The 26463-nt window shown below is 39.2% G+C and overlaps 1 protein-coding gene across 7 annotated transcripts in view; it reads left to right on the forward strand.

Annotated features, from left to right (window-relative positions):
- MANBA (mannosidase beta) overlaps window positions 1-26463 on the forward strand; it is a 60348-nt gene that overhangs the window by 26525 nt on the left and 7360 nt on the right. For 6 of the 7 annotated variants that reach the window (XM_054633798.2, XM_054633799.2, XM_077177192.1 and 3 more), the window contains 10 exons: window positions 1270-1380; window positions 6446-6597; window positions 7708-7825; window positions 9909-9995; window positions 10489-10656; window positions 12599-12817; window positions 14042-14206; window positions 15920-16064; window positions 22392-22534; window positions 24256-24513. In XM_054633798.2, coding sequence (XP_054489773.2) covers window positions 1270-1380; window positions 6446-6597; window positions 7708-7825; window positions 9909-9995; window positions 10489-10656; window positions 12599-12817; window positions 14042-14206; window positions 15920-16064; window positions 22392-22534; window positions 24256-24513 — 1566 coding nt within the window. The remainder of the gene's footprint in view (window positions 1-1269; window positions 1381-6445; window positions 6598-7707; window positions 7826-9908; window positions 9996-10488; window positions 10657-12598; window positions 12818-14041; window positions 14207-15919; window positions 16065-22391; window positions 22535-24255; window positions 24514-26463) is intronic. The other variant, XM_077177190.1, reaches the window with a different exon arrangement.

Here is a 26463-nt window from a genome sequence, read left to right on the forward strand (position 1 = left end):
ATTGATGAGGCTAACAGAGCACTTACTCTGTACACAGACTTGTGTGGTGCATGTTAGATAGATACTGAGACCTCACCAGAAATGTATTTTTACTTAAGAGCTTATTGCAGATTACGTTGTGGAGTCAGTAGGTGTTCGAGTGGTGCATATTGCAGAGATGTGTATCAGCCTTCCTGCGGTCGCCGTGCAGAGTGCTGTGCTGCCAACGTGACAGCATTTTGCTTATCAGCTAGTGGTGAGCACAGGGGTGACATCATTAGTGGCCAATGAGACATCCAGTCGTTCCAGGCAGCTGTGAACACCCCCTTGTTGTCGAGGCTCTCGCTGACTCTGTGCTTCCGTTTGTATCCATGCAGCACAGAGATCAGAACTTCCTCACCAGCAGTTGTGAGAATTCTCTATCAGAGAAGCTGAAAGATATATTCATGATATATTCGTGGTTGTGTCCAAGTATAGCCACAGCAAAACATATTGCTGGGCTGCTTTCTGGCCTCAGTTTGTTTGAAAAGATTGAGATACTCCTTGCATGACTAAATTCAGTGCTGATCCCTCCATTGTTTGGTTGCGTGCATTATTGATTTCTTTCCACAATTTTTGTGTTATGCACGCAACTGGCAAATGCTGGCAACAGGAATGAGCGGCAGAAGAAGGCTGCTAGAGTGAAGATAAATATTCTGTCATCTTGAAATACAATCTCTTGGAGATTGCAAACATTAGGGAACATATAGAGACAAAGCAAAAAATTACCGAATGAATGAAAGAATTTGACTTAAAAGCTTGACATAAGTGAAGCAGTCATTATGGTCATATAATACCAGAATCACAGTTGGAAAGTGTTACTGCTGTATATTGAATATTGCATGGGATAGGTAAAAGGACCAATGAGAGGAGGTGTATGATACAGAGCTCAGTGAACAATGGCTGCTCCTGACACAGATATTTGGGGTTTGGAGGAATAGTGTGTCAGTATACCTCAGCTGAGGAGTGCTAGATGTGTGCCTGCATGTCCAGGTGTGCTCATAGCCTGTTGTGAACACAAAATGAAGTGATAGCCTGGACTTGAGCAGAAGAAATCACACAATCACACTTCTCTCTTTAAATGATTTTTACCTTAGAGCTGCAGCTGGAGAGAATGTTAGCGTGTCTCAGCTGAAGCACAAAACCTCGTTAGGCTTGTGGTAATTCACTCAAAGATATCTGAGCCCAGGTGCATTTGATACCTCTTGTTATACATATTGCTCAGGCTTTTTTCTCCCTTGTGTGTTCAAGAGTGCTGCATTGGAGGCTTGGTGGCCAAATGGACATGGAAAGCAAACTGGATACAACATGACAACAACTTTCATGATGGAGGCAGGATGCCAGATTGAGAAGTTTTCAAAGGTGAGCCCTAAAGTTTAATTATATCTGGCATTGCACTGTTGATGTTAGGACATCTGCTCTGCATAACAAGTGTCTAGAGCTCTTAGAAGTTTTGCTAAGTTGTAATATCCATGTAAAAATGCTAATGAGAAATGAGTTTTTTTTAATGTCACAGTGTGTGGCTACCTCTTTTCTGGTAGTCTCACCTTGTGTGGATGCATTTACTTGTGGCTGCAAGATGGTTTACAGTTAAGAAGAAACCTCAGAAGAGAAAACATGTTTACTTCTTAAGTTTTTTAGCTTATGAAAAGAAAACAGCACTTCTAAACTTCATATACCATGCTCTTGGTTTTGTATCATGCACTGAAAAACCCTTTTAGATTTCTGTAAGATTATGCAAAGGTTTATTACTGAGATTTTTTTTGCTAATTTCAGTTTGTAAAAATTTATGGGATAGACACATTCCTAAAAACCTAACGTACGTTTATTTATTAGAATGTGGTAGATGTGCTTCAGGCTGAAGAAAAGATAAGGTCTTAAATACGACCATAAAAGTAATATTTGGGTGTTTTTGCATAAGGGTTCCCCTAACACACTGGCTGTTTAATTATCTGTTTGGTTTTACTAAGGAGCCTAGAGGAGGTAATTTCCAACTGTCCATTAGAAATAAAAATCTTAGAGATTAGACTGGCCTCCTTATGTCATGAACGTGTGGAAACAACCACATAAATGTATGCATTTATTAGATGTTTCTGGTCTGTACTGCTTTACTAAAAACGAATCTGGTCACCAGGCATCTGAACTGCTACTTGCTGTAACATTTGTTAGTGTGAAAAAAACTTAGGAAAACTAGTAGCTTCTGGTGCTGTATCTTTATAGGACTAGCCCCTAGTTTGATTATGTAGTCATAATAATAATAATAATTTGCTATGATTAGTGTTCTAATTTTGAAACAATTAAAAAACCCACACCAAGTAAACATAGCATGTGTTGGTTGGAAAAACTGGTGGTAGGTAATACAACTATAAAGCCTCTAAAAAGGAAAATTCTGTTACTGTGTGAAAACTACACAATGATAGGAAAGCTAATAATTTCCATTTGGGTGCTTGTTTCAGAATATTTCATAGAGCTCTGTGGCATGTGATCATGGGGACTTCACGGTCTACAACAGAAGCCTCTTATTTTTTTTTTTCCTTAAGGGGAAAGAGGGGGGAAAAAAACCCAAATGCACCACATAGTGGGCAGTGTGAATTAACCAGCATATGAAGCCTTTACAGCTTACAGCATGAAGTCTGGTCATCCTTCCCATGTTTTGTGAATCTCTGTCTTGAATTCTGACAGACACACATGCACACACACACCATCACCCCCAGTCAGAGCTGTATGAGTGGAAAAAGGCTCTGTATGCAGTTTTTTCATGTTGTAGCATAATTTTCTCTCATGTCAGCAGGACTTAACAGCAACATTCATATAGCTTAATAAGAACTTTGAGTAGTTCAGGAGATACAGTCAGGGATTAATGTTCCTGAAAGTTGTTTTGTTGTCAGTTCTGTTGTCCATGTTGTACTGACTGTGTTCAGGAAGAATAAATTTCCTACTTGCATGATTTTTTTCCCCCTCCCAGAAAAAAAGCAGAGGTGAGGCATTTCACAAGTGGTTTGTGTCCCTATGAGTATCTACTTAACTTTGGACAGGAGAAAACAGAAGCATGAGAACTGTACATGTGAGAAAGCACAGCTTGATCTTATGTCAGATTTGGCTACTCCAAACTTGAACTACTTTCTAGATTCTGACATGCTAGCCTTCAAAACTTTAACCAATCCTTTGGGAGTATTTCTGGGTGGCCTTCCAGTATGTACTTGCAGGAACTCTATAGAGCTCTAGCCAGCAGTGCTGGGAATCTCTTTGGCTCAGAGAAGTACTTACTCATTTCTGTTCAGAGCAGCAGAAAACCAAAGCAGAATAAAAGCCAACATCTAGGATAGGATGTGGTTTGGTTTTGGCTTGGTTTTCCATTTGAATATTTTATTCTAGAGTTTGTTTCTCAGGATAACGTGAAACAAAGTCATATCTTACAGTGACATTGGTTTTCTTGATGGAGGGTCCTGTTTGCTATTGATAAGTTGCTTATTTCTTGCCATCCCCACATTTATTACCTCTTTCATTGCCCCATGAAGCATTTGTTTGCTTTTCAGTTCTATTTCCCCATCTTTCTGTGTGCTCATTTGTCCAGCATTGTACTCAGAGTTTTTTGGTTTTTAAGGCTATTTTTGTACTTTTAAAATCTTGGCCTCCAACAGTCTTTCCTTCCATCCCTTTACACACTCTTTTCCCCTCAGGCATTTTAGCATGACTTCCAGAAGTCTTTCTTTCTGGCTTTGTAGTTTTCACACCACTTTCATGCTGTGTTCTAATTTGTTAGGTCGCTGGGTTGTTCTGTGATCTTAGTTCAGCTCTAGGCATCTTCATCCTTATTACTTTTCCTACTGCTAAATATGGGAATGCCAAATGTGATCCACAGGTCACTTAACTGTGTACAAAGCCTTTGTATGTGCTTTAAAAAGGTAGGTATCTGTTTCATAATTATGCTCAGAACCAGCTGATTGGTCTGTGGTGGCTAGAGGGCCCCTTGTGCGTGCCCCAAGGCTGAGAGAAATGCTCAGCCCCCAGGCAGCAAGCTCTATCAGACATTTAAAGGTGGCCAAGGTCTTGGTAGCCAGGAGGGCATGTAGTCAAGCTTGCCAGATGCTGGTTGTCTCCCATTGCCCTTCTTTCACCCCCCAAGGCAGAAGGAAGCTGTATTAGGAACAGGAAGATGTGCTGTTACCAGCTGGCCCCAGGGGAGCAATGGAGTTGTGCTGAATCTTGGAGGCCTGGGAATGTGAGCTGAGGCTAAGGAGCTTTTTCTCTTGCTCCTGCTGTCTGGGTGGTCCTGGCTGAGTTTTTCAGCCTCTCAGGTTGCCTTGGGTTTGGCCAGTTGCATGAGTTCCACTTGAGCAGGAATAAAGCAATGTCTCATTACTACTGTTAGTAATAGAAATGCTCCATTACAAATGCACTTTGAGACAGTCCCAACCTGCCTGATGACATCTCTTAAGATGACATCCCAAGTACTTTGGCAGCTCCAACTGCAAGTCCCATTCCACTTTGTGCCATAAAAATAGAGCCACAATGGAGACTGAGGAGTTTTTCTCCAAGTAATTGAATTCAGTGTAGAAAGGTCAGAACTTTTTCACATACTGTAGTTTCTCTCCTGTAGCCTTCAAGAGTTAGAGTAACTGTGAAAATTGCATGAAACTTTGGTTATTATTTAAATTCAACTTTTCCTGTTAAACTAGGTCTGCAAAAATCTAGGAATGGTTGCTGCCATGATGCAGAGCTGTTTAGGTTGAGCTCAGTGATCTGTGACCTCTGCTAATGCATCTGGTTTGTCACATGCATTGTCTCTGTCCAGGTGTTTGGTTAATAATTGTCCAGTTAACTTAGAGGCATCAAAGAGGAATCAAAAAGTGGTGATTTCCTTTTTCCTCCCTACTGCTAGAAATAGTTTTCTGTCTATATGTGTGACTTTTGATAAGCTGAATGTTCAGAAAATGCAGTCCCATAGTGGGATTTCCCTTTTCAATAACAACCATGTCTGGTGTGTGAAATAAAGAGCTGCATTTTGTATTAAAGACAGGTGTATCATTTGCACTTAACTAGGTTAATTTTAGCCTGGTTTAGTGACATATACTTGCCTCAGCTGAAGCTTGTGGCAGAGGGAGAACAGGCTGTACTCTACAAACTGACCTTTTGAAAAGGTAAAGCAAATAGTCATCTGAGAGAGGAGAGGTTGCTATCTAAGGAGTAGTTTAGAAAAAATTTGTTTCCTGCCCTTCTGACTCAAACCTGTTTTGGCTAAAATTTACTGTGAGCTTTCCTTCCCTTTATTTAATTTTCCAGTTTTCTCCCTATGATAATGAGCAACAGGTGCAATAAAGAAAATGTGTTTTCTTCCTGACTTAAGGAAGTTGAACTGGAACAGGGGTCCAGGAGAAGATGTTTAAAGTGTCCCTGAAAGAGCTGTTTTCTGGAAGAGTTTGGAGGTGTGCAGGAGCTGATATGGTAGGTGGGGAAAGCACTGTACAAATAAGGGGTCAGTGCTGTTGCAGTGCATTAACTGCTCCCTCATGGCTGTTTGTGTCAGTGCAGTCAGGATACCCCTCAGAGCAGCATTGTTGCTTGTAGTGAAGTCCTAGAAATCATCTGGAACTATTTCCTGGGAGCTTTAATTCCACCTGCAGCAGGAGAAAGGAAGGTTTTCTTGTTTCAGCATCAAAATGCTGTGTATTAGGCTAAAAGAGCAGCTGTAAAAGTTTGGCCTCTGCTTCTGCTTGAGATGTGCTTTATCTTTAATACTTTACTCAGAGTAAAGTGTTTATTTAGCTGAACTGGTCACTCTGAGTCATTATTGCTGATCATGCTGTTCCAACACAGCTGTGATGGCCAGCGGGCCTTTCACTTGCAAAGTGGCATTTGTGTTTGCATGGGTGTTTTTTTCTCTGTAAGTGTTACATCTATTTAAAAAGTGTCATTTCAGAGTAGTAAAAGAAGATCTTGCTCGTACTATGTGAATCTCATTCTAGCCATTCAGGGACAAGACTTAAAACTGAGCTGCTACAGTCTCCTGGTAAAAAAATTGCAGATTTCATGGTGCTTCTGATCTGGTGGAACCCCTGCATTCCTCTTTCTGGCCTTCAGCTGGACTTTTGACTGAACTCTGCAAAAACCAAACTTCACGAACTGTCTCTCCTTACATACATGTGTGCACATGTACAGTTGTTTGCTCATGCTTTCTCTTTCTCTCTCTTAATATGATAGCAACTTCAAAAAGTGAACAGACTTATTGAAAGAATGCTTTCTAGTACTGTTACAGGGTGTTTTCAGCAAGCAGGAATTTAGAGATGAGTCCTTTGTCTTTTGACTCCTTGACAAATTCTGAGCTGTTACTGTTCAGTTGTACATCCCTTTTGTAATGATTTTCTTTATTTATGTTGTTTTAATTCCTTTTTTGTCAGCTTTAAATCTAAGTTTCATGTCTTCACAGGTTTATTTTCGGACAGTAGAACTTATTCAGGAGCCTATTCCTGGCTCACCAGGTCTGAGTTTCTACTTCAGAATCAATGGCCGACCCATTTTTATTAAGGGCTCAAACTGGATTCCAGCAGATTCTTTCCAGGACAGAGTGACCTCTGACACGTAAGCCACATTTGATGTTCTCTAAGGATAAAGGATAATGTTTTCCTCCTCCTGATTCTCTCTACACCCTTTATCAAAGGTTGGCTTTAGTGGGTAAAACTTTCAAGGTAGAACACTAATTGTTGTGGGTGGGAGGGGGAGGCTACAGAATTAGGGCTTAATTAACATGAACAGATTTGAGTGATGTTCAAGGCATGTAGGTGCAGTTGCTGGTGGGAAGGTGGTTGCTTGCAGTTCATAGTTACTGGCCTTTTGGGTATTTTTAGGGATGATCCTCAGGCTGTTTGACCCTGTCTGGACACATCCATTGGTAGTCAGAGGATGTGCACTTCATCCGTGTTCTAACTCATATCGTGCAGGGTTATGTAGGTCCATGGCAGTCTCCCCCCTTTTCCTGATCTCATCTAAGCTACTTGGATTTCAGTGCTCAGCACCACAGAGATTCAGGTGGGATAGGGGCTGTCCTGTACTTGGACTAAGCTTTGCTCTGGGGTATTGGGGAACCAGGACAGCAGAGCATGCTGCAGTGTGCATTCACATGCAATTTAGAGGCTACCAGTATGATTTAAGGAAAAATGAAGCCTAAAACCCTTAAAATGAGATTCCCAGTCTCAGTATTTCTCCTCACCCTCTTGCTCCCCTATTCTCTCTATGCATTATGGAACTCAGGAAGAGGATATACATTCCTGATTGCATTTAAAGAGAATTTGAATTCAAGTAATTGACATACAAAGCAAGTAATATCAGAGGAGAAAACACCAACAGGGTTAATAAAACATAGTATTTCTAAATTTGGTCCTGCCAAAACTTCTGTAAAAGCACTTACACATGTGTCACTCCATCTATTTTTTAAGTGTTAGCAGGATCAAGCAATTTTTTTTGTGCAAAAAATTGCTTTTTGAGAGCTCTGTCCAGACATGAAGGTTTAGAAACCAGAGTATTTTGATACTTCCTGTTAGAGTTATAAGTCATAGATTGCCTACTAATGATTTAGATTTGGGTGGTTTTTTTGGTAGGGGCATTCATTTCTTCATTTTTTTGTATAACCTGAGAAATTCTTAACTAATATAGCTTCACAAAACTTGTATATCTCCTTTTTGTATTTGACAGACTAAGGCTACTCTTGAAGTCTGCAGCAGATGCTAACATGAATGCCCTTCGGGTTTGGGGAGGAGGAGTATATGAACAAGATGAATTTTACGATATTTGTGATGAAATGGGAATAATGGTAAAAACAATAAACACAGAATAATTATTTAAAAACTGACAAGAAATGAAAATCCACTTCAAATTTAAAAAAAGAGAATTAATACATAAGTTCTAACCATCTTTCCAAAGGATACTGTAGAGTATCAACACAAGAGGTCAGATTAACCTGATTTTTTGGTTGACTGGTTGGGGTTCTTTAATTTCTTTGTAATTTTAATGGTTTCTGATTGCAGAGGCTGTCTGAATCTGGAAGTGATATTTTGGAGACTTTATTGTAGAAGGTCACCATTAGGTAGAAGGTGGCTATGCTCTTCTCAGCTTTGGAAATGGATTTTATTTATTTTAAAAGTATTTTCTTCTTTTTAGCAATAGCTGAAAAGGGTTGGGTAGTTTTGGTTCAAACTTCTCATTTTGTCCAAAGACAAACATGGAAGGCATTATCCAAGGGGCCATTTTGAACAAGTTATAATTGAATATAAGTGTAGCTGTAAGGTGAACACCTGCTGCAATCACTAATCCTAGATGAGTACCTTTGATTATATAAGCTTGGAGGCATGTATTAATAAGTTTTGATGAAGTAGTGACTAGATGAATGAAGGCCAAGTTGCATCTGGTATTAAAAATCCTGACAAGTGTGTTTGGTCTTAGTCTACACCATAAGAAGTAGGGAAACAGAATTCATACCTTGCTGCTTTCAGATGGGTGTGCTTGCAAAAAAAAAAAAAGTTACATCTATTTTAGTGATCTGAATGAGTGTCCTGATTTTCAAGGCTTCTGAGCACTTACAGTTCTTCAATTTTTGACACTAGGCTCCTTAAGTAGGCCACATAGATCTGTGTCAGTACAGTGCTCAGTGCAAGATTTAGATCCTATTTAACAGCCAAAATAGCAAGTAAGTGTAGAAAATCAGATTCTTTTTTGGGAGGGGCAGTGGGGGAGGCTTTTGGTTTTGTTTCTTCTGATGGTCTTGTAAAGGCTTAAAAGTGCATTGGAGTCAAACTGTGCTTAAGGAAAACCAGTGATAGCTCACTGAGAGAAATAGTGAGAAAGTTTCTTTCAATCGAGAGTTTTGACACCAACAGTCACTAAAGGATTATGAGTGATTCTGCAGCAATAGCTTTGCTTTTTCTGTACAGTGTTAGGATTGTAACAATTATTAATGGCTCCATTATCCCCCACTGTCGTATTCTTTATCTTCAGTTTCCTTAGGGAATGTATGCTGAAAAGAGCCTTGGAAAAGCATATTCTCACTGCAATGAAAATGAAATTCTATGAGGAGCTGGTCTCTGTCTCTCAATATGTAGCATGGTGTTAGAAAAGTGGAGTCTCCTACAGTCCCCTTTGGGTTAAGGTGCTCCTTCCTAGAGCTCTTTTCCTTAACATTTTAGACAGACTAGAAGGAGTCTCAAGGTTATGGCAATTTAAAAAACAAAACAGGTAAACAAGAAATCTTATCCATCTCATTGGGCTTCCGTTCCCATTTTTGTAATTCTGCTGCAAGGTACAAATGGAGTTTATTGTTCTTGAATTGAAAGGCTTGCTGTTCTCTAGGAGTATCTACTTGATCTTTCTTTGAAGAGAAAGATTACTGTGTTTTTAGAGCATCTAGTTTGTTTCTGCCCCTCTTACTGGGTAAGATTTGCTGGTTTTTAGATAATTTTGTATGGAGGTGTTTTCTTAACAAGTACACATTAAGGTCTGTTAAGTGTGCTCAGTGCCACATCAGAAGAATTACTGTCTCTTCTCATTAAGTAGTGGGGATTTGGTGTTACACCTGCAGGAATAGTAAATAAATATGAAATTGTTCTGTTCAGCTGCAAATTGCTACATGTTCATGTTTCTGATTATTCTGTTGAAAATCACAGAACTTCATCTACTGAGCAGTATTCCTCTCCTCAATGTAGGCTGTCAGGAGCTGATTCCTAAGGGTAAATATTTTGTAACCCTGATATTGAGGATAACCACAGTGGAGTATGCACATACTTGAGCCCCATGGTCAATGTGATTTGCACAAAGGACTGTGCATCCCAATAGCCATATATTTTGCAAGTATGTAAAGTAACTTGCTGACAGTTTTCTTTAATCTTTCCTTTCCCTTATAGATTTGGCAGGATTTCATGTTTGCGTGTGCACTATATCCAACCAACCAGAATTTTTTAGAATCCGTAAGAGCGGAAGTTTCTCATCAGGTATTTTATCCATGTGTCAAAGCTCTATTTCACGTTATCTATTTTTCATTGACTGACTGTGTAAGTTAGCTTTCCAAAAAAGGTTGTTTTGAAGTTTTTGTTAGTGTGCCTTTATGTAGCAGACACAAAATGTAACCTTGCTAAATCTTATTGAACTCCTCTGACTGCTTGCAGTCAAGAAGACTGCACAGAATTTATCCTGCACACATGGCTGAGTAGAGGTCCATGGTACATACACGCATAAGACAGATGAATGCCAGAATATTAGAAATTTTCCCTTCTGAAAGTGTATATTACAAAACTTTGAGGCTGGTGGCAAATGGAGGGAATAGTGAACCATGTGGCAAAAAAAGGGAATTGTAGGCTTAGCATACGTAATATAATATACATGTGGACTTGTAATTCAACTGGTAGTAAAGTGATTATTTAAAAAAAATTAATTGTTAAGATAAATAATTTTGCTTGACTTCTGAAACTGTAAGTTGTATTTCAGGTGCGACGCTTAAAATCTCATCCATCAATTATTCTGTGGAGTGGTAACAATGAAAATGAAGCAGCAATTGCAAGCAACTGGTTCTCCATACCTTATCCTGACATAGGAGTCTATATCGCAGACTATGTGACCCTTTATGTGAAGAACATACATGAAATAGTTCTTCGTGTAAGTAATCTCAAGAAACTCTAGGAGGATATGGTTTGGCAAAAGGTTTTAGTGTTTGAGCAAGCTGGGATTTCCCTTTTTTCTTTTAATCCTTTTAAAGGGATGAAGAGCATTTTGAGAAACTGCTCTTTCCAAGATCTTCTAAATAACTCTCTAAACTCAAGAGTTATTCTCCAAATAAAAACATATTTAAAAAATTACTTGTCTTTAACGTTTTATGATGTGTAAAGTAAGACCTGAAAGTGTAGTAGATCTTGCTTCTTTTTTCCTTTCTCCTTTTACTATGTCCATGAGTGCCTTCACTTCTAGTGGACAAAAATTAGCTTGCCCATTAATTAATTTATCTCAATGATCAGGTTTTCTTTATCTAATTTTGTTGAAGAATACTGTGAAAAGCATTCAACAGCCCTCAGATCTTTTAAGAGCAGTTGAAAAAATCTATAAAGATGTTATTTCTTCAGTACGTGACCGAATGTTTTTTGTTCTAAGCAGGTAAAGCAAAAGTGATGCTAAACATTGAACTCATGCTGTGTAGTCATTGTATTGATTTTGTAAACAAAATATTGGTATTCTACAGTATATGAAGGCAAAGTAAAATATTTTGATATAAAATTTAAACTGCAAGTATGCAGTCCACAAACACATGGCATCCTTAATGAAGTCTAGTGTGATTTTGCACAGGTTTTTAAAGGTTTATTTATCTTCTTAGAAGAGGAGATTGTAGATTTCTGTACTGAGCTGTGTGTAAAGGTGTGCTGTGGTGTTTTTGTGATTAGCTACATGAGTTGGGTGGCCAGTGTGTGTGCGCACCAAAGTGAGGTGTTCTGGCTTGGTACTTGTGCAGCATTGCCATCCAAGATGGACCCATTTTTATTTTAATTCCATAGAATAGCTATTCTGAGTGCAAAAAGGAACCATAGAGGGAGATAACTTCAGGTCCTGCGTAATACAAGCCAGCTGAGGAAACCTGTAACTACCAGTAGTTGGTAACTTGAAAAGACTTTTACCTTTGAGCTAAAGACTTCAGGGAATCCAGGATTTCCTACAGTAAATTGTTTCAGTTAATTATTAATTACTCACACCAAGAAAAAAAGAAAGAAGATGATGTGGGAAACAGGATTGTTTCTTAAAATGGGGCAAATGTCTGAGTGCATTGCTGTGTTCGAGTCAATTGCAGTAACTTGTTACTGGTAACTACACTTGGGCCTCTATCTTACTAGAAGTTGGGTGTTGAATGAATTATACCTGCAAAAGGATTCCTTCAGTACTTTGCAGACTATTGTTAAAAGATTTAGTATTCTAAGTCTACTGAGACTATAAATAAAGGCAGCTCTGAATAATTTGAAATGTAACCCTTCTTGTAATCTCATCTATCTTAGCATGCAGAGCCAGCTAAAATGACAATAACCTGTAATGATACCATGCAAGCATTAAAAGCAGAACACCTTGGATTTGTTAGGACTAAATTTAGGTGACTGTTTAATAAGAAAGGAGAAAATCATGGCCTTGTTCCTGTAAAAACACTGCAAAAGTAATAATTTTCCATAAAGGAGTCATAGTATTCCAATATTAATGTTCCTTGAGTATATATTTCACAAGGCACACTTTAAATAGCCTTCATTAAGAATTTAGAGGCATATAAAGATAGAAAATCTCTTGATGTGAGGAGAGAATCCCTCAGAAGAGCAGAGCAAGCAGAATCATGCCCAGCTGTCCTCCAAGAACATAAGTAAGAAGCTAATTAAGTAAGTAAAGATGATGAATGTTAGGACATAAAAAGAGAATGTTCCCTAGGTGGTGGCTCAGAAATTTGGAAGAAGTATGGTCTCCCTGTCCCGAAGCCCCTCTTTTCAAAAAATAGTCTATGTATTCAGATGGTAAACGTCAATCACTTTGTAAAGGGGTTGTATTTTTGTTTTGTTTTGTTTTTTTTATATCCCAGGAAGATAAGAGTCGTCCTTTTGTGACATCCAGTCCCACCAATGGCTTGGAGTCAGTCAAAGAAGGCTGGCTCTCCCACAATCCTTATGACACCCATTATGGTGACACACACTTCTATGACTACAGCAATGACTGCTGGAACTGGACAATGTATCCTAAAACTCGTTTTGCTTCAGAGTATGGATTTCAGTCCTGGCCTTCCTTCAGTACCATTGAAAAGGTAAGGCTGGGCTTCCACACCTTGCTGTCTCCTTTGCTCTCATTTAGTGAGGGCAATGAGTCTCTTCCCAAAAAACTTCTGCATCCAAACCATAGTAATGTGTTGTTAGGCATGGTATTGCATAAGTGGGATAGAGGTGTGTGCCTAGGGAGGGCAGGGATGGAACCATTCTGTTTCCCTCCTTGGTGTTCAATATACTTACCTTGATGTTGCAAGAGGGACTTGGTTTGGATGAGAGACTATTATGAAACTGTTATTTCTGGTAGTAATTCTATTTAATGTATAGAGGAGAGGAGAAATATGACAAAAGCTGAATTGTGCTGGATTTTAAAATGTTTTGATTTCTATGTATTAGTTTCTTTCATTTAAATAATCTGTTTCTTAATGTATTGCATGTAAGAAGATTTGGTTTTGTCTCCATTAAATTTAGACATTATAGGTTCTGTCTTATTTATCAAAGTGGAGCAGAGACATACCATGATGTTTGTCCATTTGTCCAGGGAGAGATGTTGATATTCTTGCCTGCTAGCAAAAGGAGTTCAGAATGTTTCTTTCAATTTGCTGGGCAAAGCCTATTATCTGAAGCATTATCAGAACATTAATCTATATTAATAACAATAAAAATTATTCAATCCAGCCTAAAAGGAAACAAATTTAGATAAGATTGTTTAGAGAGAGTAATTACAACAAAAACTTGGCAATAGATAACTTAATGAGTTATGCTTTGTTGTTGTCTTTAGTTGAAAAAAGCTGGTTTATGATAATTTGTTATCAGAGACAGGTTTTGAAAATATATAGACATATTATTAGAATTTATACCCCTACTGACTTACATAACTTTTATACCTCAATGTGTTTGACTAGATTCTTCCATATTAATGTAGGGTGTTTCTGATTTACTATGAATGCAAGCAAAACTCTGAGGTCCCTTGGCCAACCCAAACCTTAGGACAGTTAAGTTAAATGCCACTGAGCCAAAAGTTGCTCTTCTGGGTTGAACGGCAATGTGTGTTTTCATTTATTTGTACAAGGAGTGTAAGCAAAGGGTGTTAGTGGTTAAAAATCTTTGCATGACTGCATGAGGCACTGTAGAAATATACCAGTGTTAAGGTTTTGGATGATATCAGTAGGCTGTAATGGATATCCTTTCCTCAATATCCTGGCTGTCATTAAATGGATATTCTACCTTTTCATACAGATACCTTATTTTTGTTTTTTTTTAAGGTTTCCTCCCCTGAGGACTGGTCCTACACAAGCAATTTTTCTCTCCATCGGCAGCACCATGAAGGTGGCAATATTCAGATGCTTCAAGAGATTGGGCGTCATTTCAAACTTCCCCAGAGCCCAGATCCTGTAAAGCAGTTCAAGGATATGATTTACCTCACTCAGGTAATAGTGATTCTTCCATAGAAGTAGCTGTCAGTACTTGTTCCATTAAATTCTGTCAGCTGTTAGAGCTGGACCTGGTCCCTTCAGGAGTGTTTCATCATACAGAAAGTTTCCATTCTGAAGAACTGGAGAGTCCAGTTTGGTTTGGAGCTAGCTTGTCTCTCTTTTATTGTAGAGAGACTCCAGTTCCCATGATAGAAGGGCTGAAATAATCAGGGAGTTACCCAGAAACTGGGAGAAAGTCTGTCTGAAAGTATGTGCTGCCTTGGTCTTTCTCCCAGCTGGGCTCACGCTCACGTAGCTGGGGGAGGATGCAGGGATGTGCTGGGCTTCCATGGTACAAGATTATTCCCAGTGCTGCATGTTACTCCCTGTTCCAGGGTGGGGATGTTTTGCTCTTCATGTGGCCCTTGTAGGCTCACTGCTTTGATTCTTCCCACATGGAAAACACAAGCTTTGGAAGCAGTATTTTTTTTCCAAAGAATGTAGTTCTCTATTAATCAGAGAATTTTATTTTGTTATTGGACTCAAATATTAATATTTTAGTAAATACATTTTGAGGTTTTTCCAAATCAGAAGCATGTATTTTGCTTTTCATTCATAGTAATTCAACATCATGCTTGCTTCTTTATTTATGATTTCTGTGCAATTTTTAAAAGATGCTAAGTAACTTTCTAATGCTATTATGCAAATTGAAAGTGCTGTTAATTTTTGGTGTGTTTCAAGAATTTTGGAAACACTCTTGATAGAAGTAACTGCACACTCACTAAGTTTCTAATGTTTGAGAGCTTCTGTCAGCAGGTTTTATATAAAAGCAAAATTGCTTGAGCATTTCTGGCACTCTTGACAAGAGAAAAAGGATAGATGATGCTGTGAAATTGAAACCGGGGTAAAGCTTTCACCATGAGGTCCTGACTCAAAAAAGCTGAGAGAGTTTCTGTAAGGCCAAGTCTGTCAAGGCCTTATTAACAGGTTAAACAATTTAATACCAAAATAAGGATAGCAAAAAGGATAAAGAAAGCAAACTTGCTTTAGTGGTTAACTAGAAGTAATATCTTTACCTTTAGGGCTTTTAACTTTATTTTAAGAATTTCTTTATATTTCCCCAGCCTAATAATAAACTGTGTGAAGAACATATCAGTCTGTTTAGCACCCATTGAGAACTTGGCTAATGAAAAATTCTGAAAGGTGGTTTTTAGATGTCATGAAGAAGGAGAAAAAGAGTGGGAGTGCAACTGAAAAAAGGTTGCTTTTCTTATGCACAGTTTTGACTGTATATTGAGAATGTGAGTTGAGAGTGTTGGGATTTAGACACTAAGGTAATGTATACTGAAAGAAATGCAGCTTAACATCATTTTGCAACTCAGAAGGGGGTTATTTAAATTAATGTTTAAAAAAATACTTATTTTAAATTTCATTTTATTTTCCTTGTCTTTGATTTGCCTTTCAAAGACCATTCTCACTGTATGGAAGTAGCCCCATATGAGATTCTTTGAAGGTAACTGCTTGCAAAGCTGTTGGGAGATGCTAGGAGTAGATCTCCTTTCAGCAGAGTTCCACTGCACTGCAGGTGGATACTCCTCAGGGCTCAAGTTTAAAGTTATGTGCTGTTGCTGTGAAGTCTGTGTTGTGTATCAATATATTCACACATGTTTTGAAAAAGAAGTAAAATCCAATATTCCAAAAATAATTTTTATCTCTTTGTTGACCAAGGTGATGCAGGCTCAGTGTATAAAGACAGAAACTGAATTCTATCGTTTTAGTCAAAGTGAAATAATCAATGGAGAAGGACACACCATGGGAGCTCTGTACTGGCAACTCAATGACATTTGGCAGGCACCTTCGTGGGCTTCCTTGGGTAAGTCTTGTAGCAGTCTGGTAAAAAGCACCAGCTACCAATTGTGTTTTCCTCATCTGGAAGTATCAGAATAGGAAATACAGCTCTGCTCTGTCTCTTGGGCACGTATTTTTGTCCATCCTTTAGAAGTGTGTTACAGATGAGATTTATGATGTAAAAATTGAACATCTAGATTTCTTCTCTAGTCAGCTGGGGGAGAGATGGATATCTCCAAATGTGATTCATTGTGTCCTTAACTGTCTCAGAACTGGGGTGAATTATCTTCTCCATGATGAATTTGATTTTCATAGAACTTCATAAGATATCGCTCACCCAGCATAGCTTCTGAGGAGCTTTCTTTAGGAGATCACTGGCTGAGATTTGCTGTCTAACTTGGTGTCAGATGAGGTGAATCACTCCTCATGACTAAATTATTCTGTTAATATGCTATTTACACATATTTTTTTTCCTCTTAGGACACAAAACTAATCAGACATATAAGGAGATAAATCATTTAGACAGTAAGAAGTAGGGAAGGAATGAGGCAAGTGTGGCATGAGGGAAGTGGCTGTGTTTTATGTTCCAAACATTTTGTCTAGGAGTTGTTTTGAAATGGAGAAGCTGTCCTATGGCATCTGTAAAGGACTTGGGTGGATTCTCTTTCAATTTTAGTTATTTCTCACATATTTTGGTTTTGAAAATCTTTATTTAAGCATTTCATGTGTAAAAAAATACGAACAAACTAGAAAAAGATAAGAAAAAAAATAAGACTGTCTGTGGACAGTCTTGATGTGCCCTTGGAATAAAATGCCATTTGGCCTGGTTTTGGGAAAAAATTAGCCCATACCATTCTCCCCCTCTTTTTCTGGGAGATGTTTGTCCCCCTCCCTTTCTGTTCTTTTTATTTTTTTCTTTTTTTTTGATTAATCCAAACAAAATAGCTGCAACAACAAAGCAAAAACCAGTAGAAGAAAGAGGCTAATTTATTTAAATGATAAGGCAGTGGTCCAGCTATGATGCTCATCTTTCTGGACTTTCTAGACTTGTATTAGGAAATGGAATATCACAATGTTCACTTTTATGATTCTAGCAATAAGTGATGCTTGTAGGTTTTAAGTGCCCCAAGAGAAAAAGATGCTTGGAAAAGTGTCCCTTTGTAAAGACAGGTGTATTGATAGATGTAATGGTTGTGGAGACCATAAATGTCTTTTTGAGTACAGAAATGACATCACTGTAGAGTATTTATCAAATACTTGAATTATTCATATGTTGTTGAAGTTTAGAAGAAAGAAGCTCAGCAGAGATACAGCTGTCCCTTTGTTTTGTTGTATTCCCTCAGTGAGATGAGGAAAGGTTTAATATTCATTTAATTAGGCAGTGTGGTAGAGGGATTTTGAAATGCTAATGGCTGAAATTATGCAAGACTTGGGAGAAATTAGTTTTATTTGCACTTCAAAAACATGTTTCTGCATCTTGTTAGGTGGCACAGTAGTATCACCAATGAGTGCTTTTATTTAAATCTGTTGCTTTGCAGAAAGTCATGGAGGGGTTTACATAATTTCCGGTACAAAGCAGAAATGTTTGCACGTGGTGGGGAAGGAAGAAGGTAGCAAATGTTTCTCCTTTTAACTTTTACCTTTAAAATGTTTGCTTGGGTTGAATGAAAACACAGCACAGCACTTGTGTCACAGTACTTCTGGGTTCAGCTCAGAAGTAAAAAGCTTTGATCACAACGGGGTTCTGACTGTTAGCACCTAGCTGTGAAGCTGGCTGTGCCAAGTTGGATGCTTTAGCATCTCTGCAGTGTGTTTTGGTGGAGTGCTGTGACACTCCCAGACAAGTGTCACCTTGAGGTACCCAACTCGGTAGTCTTGAGATTGCCTTGAGCAGGTAACTGGCTTTTATTGCAGGTTCAGTATTCAGAGGCCCTGGTGAGCCCCGGTACAGGCTGTTCTGAAGAATAATTGATCTGAATTCATGAGGCTGAGGTGAGGAAAGAACTAGCAGCATGTTTCTCAGGTTGCATTTAATGGTGTGAAGTGATTAATTTAAAATCATTTCAGGGAGATCTGTTTATTTGCACTCCTGCCATCAGCGTAGAAGGCTTCAGGGAAGAGTCAGAAAAAAGGGTATTGGGGTCTCATTACAAACCTGATTCTGATTTCCTGTTCTGAAATTTAATACCACACAGAGTGCAATTCCCTTGTTATTGTCAAGAAAAATTGAGGAACTTGGATTTCTGTAAGAATTTCTTTAAATGTGGGAGGAGAAGAAAACCACCCAGGGCTATTTTAAATAACTTTTGGCTGTTGCCTTTGGGCATGCATGTCTGTAATAGGAAAGTTTAAACCCAGAGGTTTCTCATGATAACTTCCTGACCTCCAGATTTTTTACATCCATTTTTGGGTGTGTGTTCATGGTGTATTTGAAATGCAACTTGCCTGTTTTTAAAGAAAGGAATGTAGTTCTGGTCCTATGGAAATCAAGACAACAGAAGAACTGAAAAATACGAGCTTTTAAATTAGCTTCAGTTTTCCTTGCTGTCTGAAGTTACTTTGACAAATGTATTATTAAGATCCTGTTGCTGGAAAAGTTGTCTTTGGAAAACACTTCCTGTGTGAAACTGCTGCAGCAGTTGAGTTTTGGTTTTTTAAAATGGCTCTAGTTTTTTTTGGAAAGGGAAATACCAGTATTCAAAGCTGATTTGAGTTAAGCAGACTAATGATGTTTCAAACATTCCAAAGCAATGGGTGTCAAAGTAGTAGAGTGGGTTTTGAAATGGTGCAAACTTTAAAGTGTGTGGTTTGTTTGATTTTGTTTCTTGGCTGGGGATTTTGTTTGCTTGGGTTTTCCTGTGGAAATCTGATGCCATGTTCACTCTGAGTGTGTTGTCTTCACTGTAAAGGTTTTTGAGGATCTCTGCTGCCTTGGTAGCAAACCTCCTCTCTTTCCCTCTACAGTGTGGCTGTGTAATCCAGCTGGAAATCAAGGCACAGCAGAGGTTCAGAAGGACACATTCAAAAAAAACCAGGATTTTATATTACACTAAGTAGCAGAAACTGCTCTACATTAATTGCATTTTTCATTTCCATATATAAGACAGCTGAAGCCTAGATTTTCATTATGTGAGTTAAGCTCAGGAAAAAAATTCAAGTCAACAGGCACTGAAACCCCAGACCACGCTGGGTAACTTGTCTAAGCTTGTGGTGGCCTTTGCCTGGATTCTGCAGTTAGCAACATCTATTGCATTGGCAATTTAATTAATTTACAATTGAAATTCCAGGAAGTCTTGTAGCAGTCCTGAGGGCTTTAGAGATTTCAACCCCTCCCAGACTCTCCCTGCCCATTTCTCATACAAGGCCCATAGCTTTTGTTTGTTGGATCAGATACTGCCGCCCTGTTTACTCTGTTTCAGATAATCCATCCCCAGTTTGAATCTCCCATCTTCTCAAGTTTAATGACTGAAGAGTAATTTGTTAGCACCCCCTATTTTTGGTACTTTTGTTATTTAAACCACCAGTGTTTTCTGTCAGGAAGTGTCCTTGGAGTAAGAGAACATGCCTTTGTTCATATCACCAGGGGATCAGACCCAGCCAGCACAGGTTTTTGAAAGGCAGGTCCTGCTTGACCAACCTGATCTTCTATGGCAAGCTGATGCAGTTGGTGGATGAGGAGAGGCTGTCATGTTGTCTACCTAGACTTTAGTAAAGCCTTAGTGCCATTTCCCACAACATTCTCCTGGAGAAACTGGCTGCTCATGATATGGATGGGTGCACTGTTCACCACGAAAACAAACTGGCTGGAAGGCCAGGCCAGGTGTGGTGGTGAATGGATTCTCACCCAGCTGACTGCAGGTCGCTACTGGGATTTTGCAGGGGCTCAGTACTGGAGCCAGCTCTGCTTAATGTCTTTATCAAGGATCTGACCAAGGGGTTCAAGTGCTCCCTCAGCCAGTGTGCAATGAACACCTAGTTGGGAGGGAGTGGCAGTAAGGCTCTGCAGGAATATCTGGACAGGCTGGATCAGTGGGCCAAGGCCAGTTTTATGAGGTTCAACAAGGCCAAGTGCCGAGTCCTGCACTTGGGTCGCAGCAACCCCAGGCAGTGCCACAGGCAGGGACAGAGTGGCTGGGAAGCTGCCCAGTGGAAAAGGACCTGGGAGTGCTGGTGACAGCAGCTGAACGTGGGCCAGGGTGTGCCCAGGTGGTCAGGAAGGCCAAGGGCATCCTGGCCTGTGTCTGCAGCCAGAAAGAGTAGGGAAGGGATTTGACCCCCTGTACTCAGCACTGTTGAGGCTGCACCTCAAATTCTGTGTTCAGTTCTGAGCCCCTCACTACAAGAATGGCATTGAGGTGCTGGAGCATGTCCAGAGAAGGGCAATGGAGCAGGGGAAAGGGTCTGGAGCACAAGGCTTGTGGAAAGTAGCTGAGGGAGCTGGGGGTGTTTAGCCTGGAGGAAAGGAGGCTGGGACACACAAACACACACACCCCCACATACCCCTTATCGATCTCTCCAGCTACCTGAATTGAGGTCATAGCAAGGTGAGGGTCAGCCCCTTTTCTTCATTAACAAGTGACAGGATAAGAGGAAATGGCATCAAGTTGTGCCAGTGCAGGTTTAAATTGGGTCGTAGGAAAAAATTCTTCACTGAAGGTGTTGTCAAACATTGGAGCAGGCTGCCCAGGGAAGTGATGGAATCACCATCCCTAGAGGTATTTACAAGATATACAGGTATGGCATGAGAACTTAGGGACGTGGTTCAATGGTGCACTTGGCAGGTGAACAGTTGAATTTGATCCTAGAGATCTTTCCCATCATAAATAGTTCTGTAGTTCTATACTGAGAAGCACCAATATACTGAGTATGTTCAGTTTATTGACTGTCTGTTTTGAAGAAATGCAGCTGCTTCTCCTGAAGTTTTCCTCCAGCCTTATCTCTTTGGTTTGCTTCAGTGCAATTAACTTGAATGCCAGTGGTGTTTTTGCTGGCAACAGACTGATCTCATAGCACAGTTCAATCTTGTGTGGGTTTTCCAGGCAGATATGAACTTCTCTTGTTTTCCAAGCTAGCTGGCTGTGAACTTGCTGAGAACAAGGTGATGTGTAAGGTGCTAAGCTGGAGCTAATGCACTTACTCTTCACAAAGTTCATTCAGGTCTATGTGGAGTGCAGACAAAGCATGTTCAAGTCCCCCTGGGAAAGCCACAGCAACCCTTTTAAGACTATGCTGGATAAGTCTTTAATTAGGAGATGTTTGAGAGTGCTAAGAGCTTTGTAAAAGAACCAAAACTAAGAGATTACTAAGAGTTATAACAAACACATCTCACTGAAAATATTCTTCATACATCATAAAGCATACATCAGTTTTAAACTTGTTGTATAAAGTAAAGACCCAGAAACAAGAATGAAACCTGTATCTAACTTTTCTTTCCTTGTGAGATGGTGCAGCTGACTTGCTACTTCTTTTTAGTGCCATTTCAGTGACTGGATAATGGTTGAGCAAGGACAAACTTAAAATGCAGATAGTGGGTACTAGATGGAATGTTAATAGAGGAAGAAATGGATGCAACTTCTCTTTCAAAATGGTTACATGGCAGTGTTGCAAAGCAAGAAAACAAAAGTGCTTTTTTTGGAGAGGATGCAGAGTTTGATGGCTTTTCCAGTTTAATGGCGGATTTTCAAAGTATTAAAGTAATGAGGTACAGCTTTCCATTAAAGGAGCAGTGTGAACTGTTTGTCATGTGTCTGTCATGAATACTAACTCCCATGGAAGGGATGGTGTCTCTAGCTCCTGGCAAATTTGTTTTGCCAAGCTCACAGTTGTCTTTGGTTTGGGAACTTATTTTTGTCTTTATTGTTACTGATGTCCTCTAAGGAAGAACTGAAAGGAGGACTGAAAAAAGGGAAGAGAGCACTTTGTATAAGTGCCTTGTCTCTTTTTATAGTAGTGATAGTCTATGGCAGTACCAGTGTGTTTGTCTGGATTCTCAACAGCACAGATGCTCCAGCTGCTTGGTTTATGTGGGATATGCTGTGTCAGCCTTGTCACTTGTGTTCAAGGCTTCCTTTAACTGAATGACAGTGTAGCAGTGACAGGACAGAGACAGAGAAAAATGTAAACTTTTGGGAAAGCTCATAGCTTGAAAGAGCATCAGATCTTTTCCAGGGCAGAGCCTTTCCTGGAAGGAAGCAAGAGTACCTTCAGTCATTCTTTGCACTTGATAGAGATGAAAAAGGATGGAGGGGGATGTTGCATTGCCAATAGCAGGACCAGAAAGCACATACAGGGAATGTGTGATAAGGCAATCTTGGATTCAGTTTCAATCTTTATTCTTTTCAACCATTTTTAGAGTATGGTGGTAAGTGGAAACTGCTCCATTATTTTGCCCAGAACTTCTTTGCACCACTGCTGCCTGTGGCCTATGAAGACAAAGGGATGTTGCACATTTATGGTGTCTCAGATCTTCATGAGGACCACAAGGTGACTTTGCGGGTAAGTGGCACCTACCTCACCACTCCTGTGTGCCTCCTACAAAAATGTGAGAAGCTGAAACAAGCACGTCTTTGTACAGACAAGCTTCAGAAAGGCCATGCTCAAACACTGTGAGATGCAACTCTAGTCTTTAATCTTAGGGGCAACACTATTCTTTATTAAAGTAGTGTGTAGTGCTTCACAGAAGAAGGAATTGCTTTGCTTAAAGCCTTATAGGTATAAGGCTGACATGAACTATTCTGTGGAAATCTTAAAGGGATTGATGGTTAAATAGAACAAAGTGTGAAAAATGGTACCTCACTACTTAACAAAACTCTTCCCTGGTGTTAGAACTAGATAACCTGATTAAGTAGAGGGGAAAAAAGGGATCGTACCATTGCTTACCAGTACTCAAACTATACAGCGTTGGGAAAAAGGACTGGATTATCTTCTGAAATGGGAACAGCACATCTTTAATTGGAAGGTCACCTATGCATGGCACCACTTTGCAATTGATGCCTTAACTGTTCTCTGATAATGCTATAGAAACTGATAGGGTTTTTAAGTCAGTATTTGGACTGCTGTGTTTTCTTGTAGAAAACAGTCTTCCTTTTCAGCTTGTTACATTTTGTTGCTGTTAATCATATGGCAGCCAGACCCCAGATGAATTTAGGGACCATCTTCCACTATGAGATACAGCTCCTGACATAAAATATATCCCATGTGAAAACAGTTTGAAGGATGGAAAAACAGACCTTGAGACCTGGAATGACTCACTAGTAGTATGAGTATATCAGCTCCTAGATCATTGCTCTGTCTGGTGGGCTTCCATGAATTTTCAGATTTATAAGGTTGCTTATATGGAGTAAAATATGCTACAGAATATGGTTGCAATTTCTGGATAGTCAGTTCTTGGTGTAGGACTGCACTTAATGAAATTGTTCATTTCTGTTCGGAGTTATTCTAACAGACATAAATTCAGATTTTCTGATAGCATCAGAGAAGTGTTGGCAGTAGAATAGTTCTGATGAATACTGTATATTGCACTTCAAGAAGATTTGGAACTTAACTCTTGAAAGGAGTTAAGATCTATTCCTGACTGCATACTCCTGTTAAGGCAAAAAATAACCAAAAATTTATGAAACAGAATGTTTTAATTCTCATTAAGTACTTAATTTCCAAATTATGCCCTTTTAAAAAGGGTATATTCATAATGCACGGAAGATATCTGGGAATGTATTTTGCTGTATTAATATACCCTTCATAATCCCTTTTAAGATGATAGAACTTGCTTCTGTTTAAGAGTGATTAAGCAGAAACTCTAGTATACCCAGTTGGGTTACATCAGATAATGCTTAGCAATCTCATAAAAATCCTCTGAGTTGGTTTTTTTAATCCAGGAAGGGAGGAAAAAGAGTCAACAAATTAGTCAATAATTCCATTTCCAGCACTTCCTTGGTAGGAATTGGCAATCTCTTCCTCTCAAGGAGCCTGGAGAAAACAAAAAAGTCTTGCAGATCAAGAGCAGCTCCAGGCTGTTTGAAATGGACCTCTTGTTAGGATTTTAGAATGATTTTATTTTTATACTATATCTATTGTGTAGTTTCTTGCTAGGTGGAAATCAGCTGGTGCTGTCAGAAAAACATCTATTGTAATGAGCAATCTGAAATCTAGGATACTGCATTGTTTTCAGAAATGTAGCCTTTCTTCTAAGCTTTGTGCTCTCTCAATGTGCTTAATAGGTCACAGTGCACGCTTGGAGCTCTTTGGAGCCCGCATGCACCCTTGCCAAAGAAGGTGTGACTGTTAAAGCACAGAGTGCTGTCCCCATCTACAAGGAGTCCATCTGTGACCTTCTGGGAAGATGCAGAAATTGTACCAGGGAAAGCTGTGTTATTACTTTCTGTCTCGTGGGAGAAGATGGGCTCCAGAGTCCTAGGAACCATTACTTCCTTTCATCACTCAAGGATGCCGTGGGATTAGAGAAGACCCAGCTTAGTGTAAGCATCAATCATGCTAAATTACTGTATTTGGTTTTGCTAATCCTACTGGTTTGGGTTGTTTGCCGGCTGTGCAGTGTCTGATTCCACTGAATGTTCTTTCTCCTTGGTTGTTGCTATTCTGGCTTCCGGGTTGAGTTCAAAATTAGATTTTTTTCCGGTGTCACTATATGTGTATCCAAATAAGACTGCTGGGGGGGTTATTTGTTTGTTCATGGTTTTTTGTCTGGACTTTGTTTTGTTTTAAAGAATGAAATCTCCCTTTCATTTGTTTAGATTGTCTTCCCCCTTGCAGCATTGCTCCTTTCTTTCTTCTTGTCCCTAGACAGCAAATAGCATCATGACAAGTGTTCTGGCTTGCAGACAGCACTGTATGTCAGGATGAGGTGATCCTATTCAGTTGAGTGTGGAGTGCATTATTGTCAGCAGTATTTCCTCTGGAGGTGCTCACACTCTCAGATCAGTGGAACATTGCTTACACACAACATTGCAGTATTGCATGCTCCTTTCCTCCTCTTTCAAATCCCTGCCCTCCAGTAAGGGTTCTGATTTGCATAATAGTGATTATTCTTAATGGCTGGCAAGTGTGTCAGTCTCCTAAACAGGCAAAAAACCCATTAGTGTTGTATAACGTTGTTTAGTCAATTTGCTGCTTTTTCCTAGATTTCTTCTGCTCCTAGCAAGCTTGCTGTATATATAGAGAGCTTGCATGCCCTGTGTGTGTGTGCACACATGTTTTATTAAACCTCACTTCTTAGCATGTACAGCTTATTGGAAAATTCCTAATCATCAGATGGGCAGGATGGGGACCTTTTGTGTTCTCACATTTGGCTTTCAAACTGCAACATTGCTCTCTAGTGCTAAACGGAACAAGGGGGGAATAGAGGTCTAATCTCTTTGAATCTGGACCAGCATAATGGCTTTACAAAAAGAAAATGGGCCAGATTTTCTCTTCTTATCTCTTTCACAACAGCACAGCCTGCCTTCTGAGTATACAAAGAAAAGAAATCAGCCTGTTTTAATTTTTTTTTTCATCTGGTGGTACAATCTGCAGTCTGAGTCATGCTGTGGGGAGGTTTTTTGTTTATTTTGGTTTGGTTTTTTGGTTTATGGATGATATCATCAATAAGAAAAGCTCTGCAACTGGAGCATTTGTGGAAAATTTCATTCCTTTATCTTGCAGTGGTGTTGTCTTTGCAATACTAACTAATAAGGATAGCTAGCAAGGATAAATGCAAAGTGGTCATTTTAAGAAATGCAGCTGTGATTAAAAAAATGACTGTTGGGAGAAGCTGATACGTCTATACTTAGTTACTAATTAACTAACTAGGCTTTCAAATACATTGCTAATCCAAGAGCTACAGTTCCTAGCATTGCTTTTAAAAAGCATCAAAAGCCATTAGTATTTCTTCAAGAAACAGAATGTGTAGAGGATGTGTGCTTTTTCTTAAAAATTAATAGCATTGCTTTTCTTGTAAGCAGAACATGATGCCTGTACTGACTGTAATTTGTCCTCTTTTTATAGATGGTTAACTGGTATTTGAAAGTTATGTAGCATAATCTTTCATTGTGGTGAATGGGGAGTGCTGCATGAAAATGCATCCTGGCTGGGATTTAAGGTCTCTCTGAGATTTAAGTACTGATAGAACTTAATACAAAACATTATACCTTGACCTTACATTTTACAATTTTTTTTAATATATAACTTAAGTATAAGGGCTTCACTGCCATGATGCATTAAGATGAAATGTCTTTCTGTTTTACTGGGATTTTTACATCTTTTGCTTTTGTGTACTTCTATTATATATATAAGTGAAAGGCAAGCTCTTTTAGCAGATGTGAACTGGTAAGTTGAGTGAAGTGTTGGTGAAAGGACAAATCTCTTTCACTCCAGTAAGTACAGGATACCAGTACTATGTAGAACTCAGATTACCATTTACTCAGTTATTC

Source organism: Agelaius phoeniceus, chromosome 4 (assembly GCF_051311805.1).
Source record: "Agelaius phoeniceus isolate bAgePho1 chromosome 4, bAgePho1.hap1, whole genome shotgun sequence".
Taxonomy (NCBI): Eukaryota; Metazoa; Chordata; class Aves; order Passeriformes; family Icteridae; genus Agelaius; species Agelaius phoeniceus.